Raw genomic sequence first — 9,710 nt, 5'->3', positions numbered from 1 at the left:
ATTAAACTACAATGGGACACATATCCAAAGTCACTTCACAATAGTTCACTTGGTTGCCATCCATATACATACACTATCTATCCATCCATCCATCTATATATCTATCTATCTATCTGTCTATCTATCTATCTATCTATCTATCTATAAATAAACAAAAGTTCAATAGAAGACTGTAAATACTGTAATTAGTGGACCTTAAAAAAGCATGTAGATCTTACAAAACGATTTCCTTACACAAAAACTAAATAAAAGCCTTTTTTTTTCAACAAATTCATTTGTAGTTAGATATACTTTTACTTTAAGTTGAGCTAACTAAAGTAACATGGCAATTTCAGATTTACTTGTTAAAACCATATAGACTGATTGCCTTAAAAAGATCAAGTAAGTGTTTCTCCAGTAGAGTGTGTTTCAATTATCCAGCTACCCATGGCACACAGGCATGTGGTAACATAACCAGAAAGACAGTGCACCAACATCTGCAAATGTTGATTTTTAAATAAAGCAGTGTATAGTCGTCTTATCCCTTCTAGACCAATCCTCGACCAAAGGCTCTACCCTTCAGGACAATGGTAAAACCCTCAAAATGCAGCGATAACAGAAATCATTTTAAAACCAAATATAACAGAACATTAAAGATTACCAGAGCACCCCCTAATTTAACGTTAGGCAAAATAACAGTACATTTCAACGTTTACTTCTGAAGAAGCAAAGCATACTGGGAATAGAAACTATACTGTGAGAATCATTTTATCTTTCAGGGTTTTCTGAGCAACAAATGCATAGTATGTTAAATGTACAGATTAATATATTTTTACAATTAAAATCAACTAATTGTTTGTACATTATGTACAGTCAACTAAAAAGTGTGAGATAAGAGCCAACCAAGTATAGCATGTTACTTCTCAGACAGTTCAACCTCAGATCATCGCTAACATAGGTAACACGTGGTGCTCAGACAAAACCCGACCAACTGTTACTTTTGGTTGGTGTCTTTTAATGCAGTGTGAGTTGACATTCAGAGATCTAACCACAGGTAGCATGAGCCAGTGTGACTAAGCTCTTAAATGATTTCTCACGCCTAACATAATTTTCAAGAAATATTAATTTACATCAAACATGGAGGAGAATAGTCTACTTCTATTAAGACCACAAACCTAACACCTATCTTTTCCACCTCGGTGCTGCAAAATGAAAGCCACATCAAGCTGTAAAAGAGGAAGTATGACTGGTACTGGGGGGCTAAACCAGCAAACTATGCATTAAATACCACCATCAACACCAGTGAGATCTTCAGAACTCCTGAGAAGCCTTCAAAGTACAGCATAATGATCATCTCTGTGCTTTTGCTAGTCACCATGCTACCAAACCTGAGTGTTCCAGGTAAGAAAATGCTGAAAAAACTGACTTCTATTATGTCTTCTACATTTATCAAATATATGGTATTTTAATGTTCATTTTATGCAATGTTAGCAATATGCTCTGTATTAGTTCAAGTCTACTTCTCACTTAACCAACCTAAACAATTTTTCTCTATCTTAGAATCTGTGCAAGTGGGTATAGTGAACGGCACAGAAGCCAAACCTCATTCAAGACCCTACATGGTTTCAATTCAAAGAAATCAAAAACACATATGCGGTGGCTTCCTTGTGTCTGCGCAGTTTGTCATGACAGCTGCGCACTGCTTCAAATAGTAAGTCATTAATATTAAACACACACATATATATATATATATATATATATATATATATATATATATATATTATTTTATTTTATTTTTTTTTCAGTTACAATTTTACTTTGAGTCAAAGAGAGCCCCATACTACAGCACAAGGTCATCACTTGGTGCGACTTCTTTGGAAATAACACAAAGTATAATAGTACCCAACCAAATGGGCCCACGACTCATACGGTCTCAAAAATAAAAGTTCTTTATTGGCATTGATGGGTGTAAGATGAACCTTTATCATCAAAGGAACATTTCCACTGCACAAAGGGTTCTTTAGATTATTAAGACCACACTAAGAAAGACTGCTCTTTTAAGAAGTGTTTACTGAAACTTTCTTTGGGGAATTAATAATGGATCTTCAGTGGCATTACTTTTGGTATGTAGTTCAACAAATACTGTTTTTTTCTTAAAGTAATGTTTGTTTTCTTCTTCATCTTGTCAGCGGAGACAAGTTGACAGTTGTGGTTGGAGCTCATGATTACACTAAAGGCTCTGGTCGCATGGGTGTGAAATTCTACCACATCCACCCTGGGTATAAGCCTAGTCTGCTAAATGACATCATGCTACTTCAGGTAAATGACTCAGCTAGTTTGGCAGAGCAAACTGCAATAAAGCAATAGTGTTTTAACTATTTTTTACGTTTTAACTAAAGTGAACGTACTACTCCCTTAAGCCTATTACACATTGCACACAAATCTGATTTGGTTTCAAATCTGATATTAAAGACTGGCTACTCAGTTCATTTTGCAAATCATTACATGCTTTAATTCAAACATTGTTTCCCATACTAACAAAGTGATAAAACAAGCTACCTGAAACCTGATCGTTCAGACTGAGACACACTGAGAATTTGAATTTGAATTGGATTTCACAACACATTTGGATATGACTTGGATTTGGAATGTCAAAATTTATAGGTTTTCTCTTATGTTGTAATTACAAGATTTAAGATTCCAGAAAATAAGATTTTTGTATCAACAAAGCCTTAAAGATATGATCCTATATGCTGTTAACTGAACAATATGTACAGTATTTAATTACTATTAATATATTTTTACTTTTGTTTCATGTTTCTATTGTTTTAAAGCATATGTAACAACTGTAAAATACTAACATACCTAGTAAGCCAATTATCCTTAGAAGTAAACAAAATGTAAATAGAAAAAGAGTTGATTTTTGGAAAACGATCTGCATTAATGATTGAATTACTTGATATAGCTAGATGAAAAAATCGAAAAGAGCAAGAACGTGAAGTTGATCTCCATACCAAGAAAGATAAGGACATCAAGGCCAAGTTCAAATGCAGTGTTGCAGGATGGGGGAAAACAAACAACAATGATATAGCAAGTAATAAGCTAATGGAGGTGAATGTCACCATCATTGACAACAAAGTATGTCAGAAGAAGTGGAGAAAAGAATACTCCACCTCACGTATGGTGTGTGCAGGCGGTCGTGGAGGATTTTGCCAGGTACAAATAATATTCTGTACAAATCACAAATCGTGAGATAGTTCAATTTTATTCACACCCTGCTCTTTTCTCAGGGGGATTCTGGAGGACCTTTGGTGTGCAATACTGATGCAGTCGGTGTGGTTTCATTCAATGAGAAAGACAACTGTGACTCACCTAGTCGACCAAATGTCTACACCAAGATTTCTAAATTTTTAAATGGATAAATGCTATTCTTGAAGGTGTGGAGTAAAAACTTGATGAATAAACAATAATGGGGTCTGCTTGTGTGGATGAATTTTTTTGAGATAATTTAATAATAAATTAATTGAATAAATCTTGATTGATGTGACAAGCACCAAATACGGTGTACAGTTGTCGGCTTCAGTCATCGGACAAAACGGCGTCGCGCCTCGGACTGAAAAGCATCAGGTCTCAGGCAAAACAACGTCAGGTGTCAGGTCTCATATAATTAGGCATCAGACGAAACGGACTCAGACAAAAAGGCATCAGATGAAACGGACTCAGACAAAAAGGCATCAGACGAAACGGACACCTGACTTTTCAGTCCGAGGCGAGATGCCGTTTTGTCCGATGACTGAAGCCTTTTAGTCTGAGGCATGATGCCTTTTCATTTAATGACTGAGGTCTGAGGATGTCCTAAAATGTACACCGTACAAAAGCTTTTTCTGTGGAAAGATGGTTTCAGCTGTTCTCATCCGGCCTAGTTTCCTGTGGGGGCCGAGCTCATTGCTTGTGGTCAGACACCCTGTGAGAAAGTCTAGTTTGCAGACTCATCTCAAAATAAATTCTGATGCCTATGCAAGGTCATGAGACTCACCACAGTAAAATAAATAAATAAATAAAAAATAAAAAAGTTGTGAGCTAACAGTCTTAAGTAAATATGCATAAAATATTAAGTATGAAAAAAAAAAAATATTTCACACAGTTTTCCAAAAATATTGTTCAGGCATCTCTGCCCAAACTAACACCAATGATTGAACCACTGTTGCTATGTTAAGCTGGTCAGGGTTTTCAAGCAAGTGAGCAATGTTTTTACAAACAGAACAGGAAAATCAACCTATAAAATTTTACTATTTATTGAGTAATGGGAGATTCACCAATTCAAAAATAAATGTCGGAATTTACTGACCCTCATGACTTAAGTTTTCTGTGCAAATTTTGTATATGAATAACATTTTGAGTGAGGCCGAGAGTTAATTTGTACTGCATTGACTTTCATTATATGGAAGAGCTGTGGTTTGCTGTGCAAAGGGAGGCTTGCCCTTTTACATTAGTAAAATACAGTAGTCTAAAAGTCAGTGACACATTTTCAGTTCTCCACAAGCACAATGACAGGCTTCACTGCTATTCTGTTTGCCACAGCTGAGACCACACTGCACATCACAGGTTGCATCTTTCATTAGTAATTCTTAACCTTTACACATTGAATTTTTGCCATTAAAGGGACTATTGTTTGAGTTTATAGTTATCTCTGTATTGTTTTTCTCAATAGTTGTGGCTGGAGATGACATAATCAATGGGGGAAAAAAAGCTTCAAAAAATTCTTTGCAATACATGGTCTCAGTGCAGAACAATAAACCGCATCTATGTGGAGGATTTCTGATATATCCTCAATATGTGCTCACAGCTGCACACTGTGCAAGGTAAGTGGTTCATTTTAGTGCCATTTTTATCACTAAATTAAATATTTAAGCTTTTGCCCTTGACTAGCTCCGCTTTATTGTTTTTCAATAAAGATATGACTGTTGTTCTTAGTGACCATAATATTTCTCCATGGAAAAATCTATAAAGATTTGATGTGTTTCGCAAATTTATACCAAAAACATTTAAAAAATGCAGGAGACTGTTGATGCAGGAATTATTGAATAAAGTCATTATTTTGTTTTCACAGCTTACAAAAAGTGTTCCAGTCACTACATATAACCCAGATTGCACGTCTGATGGCAGATGGAGTTTTCTGATGATGACTTTCATACATTTTATGGACCTTGACACTGTTATTTACATGAGTCTATGGGACAGTCTCAAGCCTCCAGGTTTTCAACCAAAATATCTTAAATTGTGTTCTGAAGATGAACAGAGCTTTTACGAGTTTGGAACGACATGGGGGTAAGTGAATAATGATACAATTTTCATTTTGGGGTGGAGTATCCCTTTAATTCTGAAAATTATGTCAGTGTCCAAATACACACACACACACACACACGACTCATGAATGATATGTGTGGTAACACTTTAGAATACGTAACACTTATTTACTATTAACTATGACTTTTCCATAGATAAATTCCTGCTTATTAATAGTTGGTAAGGTAGTTGTTAAGTTCAGGTATTGGGTAGGATTAGGGCTGTAGAATAAAGTCATGTAGAATAAGGCATTAATATGTGCTTAATCAGTACTAATAAATGGCTAATATTCAAGTAATATGCATGTTAATAAGCAACTAGTTAAGAGACCCTAAAATAAACTGTCATGTGCTTTATAGGTACAAGTAAACAGCAAATATGTTATTAATAGTCATGTTAATAGTTAAATAGTGAAAATTGGTCCCCATACTAAACTGTTACCAAATTTTCCTTTTTAGGCGATTTCTTTAAATGGTGATGGTAAATGTCACAGTTTTCTGTCTTTCTGTCACTGTCTTTTGTGAGTGTTGTGTTTGTTTGGTGCCATGTGCTTTTGTCCTGTCTCTTTTTTTACCCCGCCTATCTTGTTACCTCATCATTGTTTTAGTTGTTACACCTGGGCTGCCTTCAGCCCCGACAAAACGTTGCACAACGTTTTTTAAACAGAAACGGTGATGCGTTGAACACACTGTTCTGATGACGCAAGCGTTGCAACTATGGCAGCTGAGAAGGCCATTCTCTGTGTTATTTTTGAAGAATTTTCGGAGCCATCTATTTAGCCTCACGTACTGACTTTATTTGTAGTTCATATGGGTTTAATACCCTGTATTTTCTTTCTCATTTTTAGGAAAAGCTCTTAATTACAATTGTTTATTTCTATACCAAATGTCATAGACTTGCAATGAAGCTAAAAATATAAACAACTACATCATGTTGATATCCTATATTTTTACAATAAAACTTACGACAAACATGTCTTCTAATATCCTCAGTTGTTGCGTATACCGAGCTGCAACGAACACATGTGTACATTATTTTTCTTGAAGTCATTGTGCGAGTTCACTTTAATACCGCGTGCTTTATATACATGTTGCTGCTGGTTGGACTGCAGTTCTGACACACCCACCAAACAAGAGAAAACGCATCTCAAACCCCGTTGCACACCGGTGCACGCCGTTTCCAGGAAACATGACGTTCAATGCGGAAACCGTAGCAAAACGTTGCGCACCGTTTTGAACTTGAACATGCCCCTGTGTTTCTCCCTTGCTCCTGGACTCATTTACCTTCACTCTGCACACCTGTTTCGCAATCACACACACACAGCTGTTGCTCATTGTCATAGACTATATATTCTCAGTTCAGGGTGACAGGTCACATACTCCCTTTGTCCAGTCAGTTACATGGATGCTTCACATATGCAAATAATAACATTAACCCAGGGTTTAGGAATGTTCAGTGATAAATGCCAGCATTTGAACACACAATTATTTTCTTACCTCAAGTAAAATATGACCATTTTGAAAAGTGAAACCAGAAAACCCAGAATGACCCAGAGTTCATTTTTAGAGTTATTTTAAATGTGAAAAGCCCAAAATCCAATTTTGATTAACTTTACATTTTCACATCGCCTTCTATTTCATCTGTCAGTTTTATATATTCAAAGTACGTTCATCATTTATATTTATGTTCATAATAAATGCTTAAAGGTGCAATGTGTAATATTTACAAAGCTATAAATAACGTTTTCAGAGGTGGATAAAGACCTTACTTGAACCGTTATGTTTTTATTAGCATAGATTGAGCAATTTCTATTCAATTTCTATTGAATAATCAAGTAAATAGAATTCCTTAATTTACCTTTGCAAAGAAATATCATTGCTCTCTGCTGTCTTTACCAATGACATCTTTACCGTATCTTCTCCTAAGGGAGGGGTGAGTGGGGGACTCAACCGTTGGTTACAATTTGCAACCTCACTGCTAGATGGCACTCAAATTTACACACTGCACCTTTAATTCTTATCACCCAAACCACCTGTGGCTTAAATTTGTGACCGCAAGGATTAACAAGAAACTGTGCTCACTCATTTTACAATATATTTTTTTAAAGAGTAGGTAGCTCAATGTCTCCGCCCACCTTTAAAGTATATTTATACAGTGTTTTGTCAGTGAGAGCTCACTGATTTGTCTTCATGATGACCACCATCTCTCTGCTCCTGCTGGCCTCTCTGCTGCCACACCTGACCTTCACTGGTGAGACTGATGGTGTATGAATTGTAAGAGTATTTCATTGGTATGTGCTGAATAAACTCACTTATAACACTATCTCTCTCTCAGCTCATGTAAATGTGGGTATAGTGGATGGCAAGCCTGCCCACTCCAGACCTTACATGGTTTCTATTCAATGGAACAAGCGACACATCTGTGGTGGATTCCTCATCTCTGATCAGTGGGTCTTGACTGCTGCACATTGCAAGGAGGGGATAAGGTTTTGATTACTTTTAACTGAAACGTTAACAAAATGACTGCAGTGCAACTATACAGTGTATCTAATAAATGAGCATTGTGATTCCATAAATCAATCTTTCCAATATGCTCTTTCAGCTTGTGTCAGAGTTTGATGGTTGTGGTTGGTGTGCTTGACTTAAGCAAGAGTAACAATTTGGACCGCATCAAAGTGAAGTATTGCTTCCAACATCAACAATCCACCACCAGACCTTATCGGAATGACATCATGCTTTTGATGGTAAGCAACTGTGCCCATACTACTTGTTTAAAACAATGTCTGATCAGGAAACAGAAAATGCCAAGTGCTTTTTTTGAACACGTTTCCAATTTATTGCTCATTGTACCAACAAAAAAATTCCAAAACTGCAAAATAAACAAATAAATTAATTAATAAAACATCACTGGTAATTTTTTTTTTGTTGTTGTTATACTTTTTTAAGAGGCACATTAAATCATTTAATTGAATTGACCTTAGCCTTTGTGTTTTCTGTTCTAACCTCAAGAACAGCAGTACAATCAACTGAAACTAGACTTATAAAAGAATATGCTTATTAATCATGGTTGTGTTTTTGAATTACAGCTATATGAAAAGATAAATCCAAACAAACATAATATTCAATGGATACGCTTACCAAAAGAAGGAGATGATGGTACAGCAAATCGTGTCTGTAGTGTCATGGGCTGGGGTAGACTGAAGCCTAATGGTAATCCGAGTGCTCGTCTAATGGAGGCAAATGCATTTATAGAAAATCGGCAAAAGTGTGAAGGTATATGGAAATTTGAGTACATAGACTCACAGATGATCTGTGTGTCTGGCAAAGGTGGATCCTGCGAAGTACGTACAAAAGATGATTGACAGATTTTATGGTGATGTACTGTATGAACTGGTTTCACTAATGACATGCTGATCTGTGTTTCCTCAGTATGATTCCGGAGGTCCTCTGGTTTGTGGAAACATTGCAGTTGGTATCACATCTTTTGGTGACCGTGATCTCTGTAATGCAAATATGAAACCTAATGTTTATACCAAGATTTCAGCTTTTCTTCCATGGATCAAAAAAACCATAAAAAATGTTAAGTGACTTCATGGAAAATAAAAAAAGGGAAGAAATGTTTTCTTGAATTCTCCCATAAACCTTCTTTCAATAAAAGTATCACATGGCAAGCATCAATCAGTTGTATAGTGTCCTCATTGTCACCACATATAATTATATTACAACGGAACACATATCCAAATTCATTTCACAATAGTTCACTTGGTTGCCATCCATATACATACATGTGTATATGTATAACATATCTATCTATCTATCTATCTATCTATCTATAAATAAACAAAGGTTTAATAGAAGACTGTAAATACTGTAATTAGTGGACCTTACTTAAGGGAGAGGATGGAGGATGAGAGGCTGTCTAACTTAACAGACTGAGGTTGGTTAGTCAGAAAATGTAGAATCCAGTTGCAAAGGCATGTGCTGATTAAGAGCTGGCTGAGCTTGGAGATCCGTTTGGAAGGGATTACAGTATTAAATGCAGAACTGAAATCAATGAACCGCATTCCCACATGTGTATTTTGACTGTCCAGGTGGGTGAGGGCAGAGTGAAGTGCCGTAGAGATGGCATCCTGTGTTGATATATTGGGGCAATAGGCAAATTGGTGAATGGGTCTAGTGTAGGATGAAGACAGAATTTTAAGTGGGATGCAACCAGCTTCTCAAAGCACTTGGCAATGATGGAGGTGATTGCGACAGGATGGAAGTTGTTAGGGACCAGGGTTGGGGAGTAACGGAATACATGTAATGGCGTTACGTAATCAGGATACAAAAATCCAGTAACTGTAATCCGTTACAGTTACGTCAAAAAACGTAGTAATCAGATTA

At 36.2% G+C, this 9,710-nt stretch overlaps 1 protein-coding gene and 1 pseudogene across 1 annotated transcript; both read left to right on the top strand.

Annotated features, from left to right (window-relative positions):
* Positions 1–1,010: 1,010 nt before the first annotated feature.
* On the top strand, positions 1,011–8,996 carry LOC113040538 (granzyme A-like; annotated as a pseudogene).
* LOC113040084 (granzyme M-like) lies at positions 4,397–5,227 on the top strand. The gene is made up of 3 exons (XM_026198335.1): positions 4,397–4,584; positions 4,691–4,841; positions 5,090–5,227. The coding sequence occupies exons 1-3, from the start codon at positions 4,527–4,529 to the stop codon at positions 5,157–5,159; spliced, it is 279 nt and encodes a 92-aa protein (XP_026054120.1). The 5' UTR covers positions 4,397–4,526; the 3' UTR covers positions 5,160–5,227.
* Positions 8,997–9,710: the final 714 nt, after the last annotated feature.

Source organism: Carassius auratus, chromosome 22, assembly GCF_003368295.1.
Source record: "Carassius auratus strain Wakin chromosome 22, ASM336829v1, whole genome shotgun sequence".
In the NCBI taxonomy this organism is placed as follows: domain Eukaryota; kingdom Metazoa; phylum Chordata; class Actinopteri; order Cypriniformes; family Cyprinidae; genus Carassius; species Carassius auratus.
Note: the sequence above shows the minus strand (reverse complement) of the source record. Positions and strands in the feature narration are given on the sequence as shown.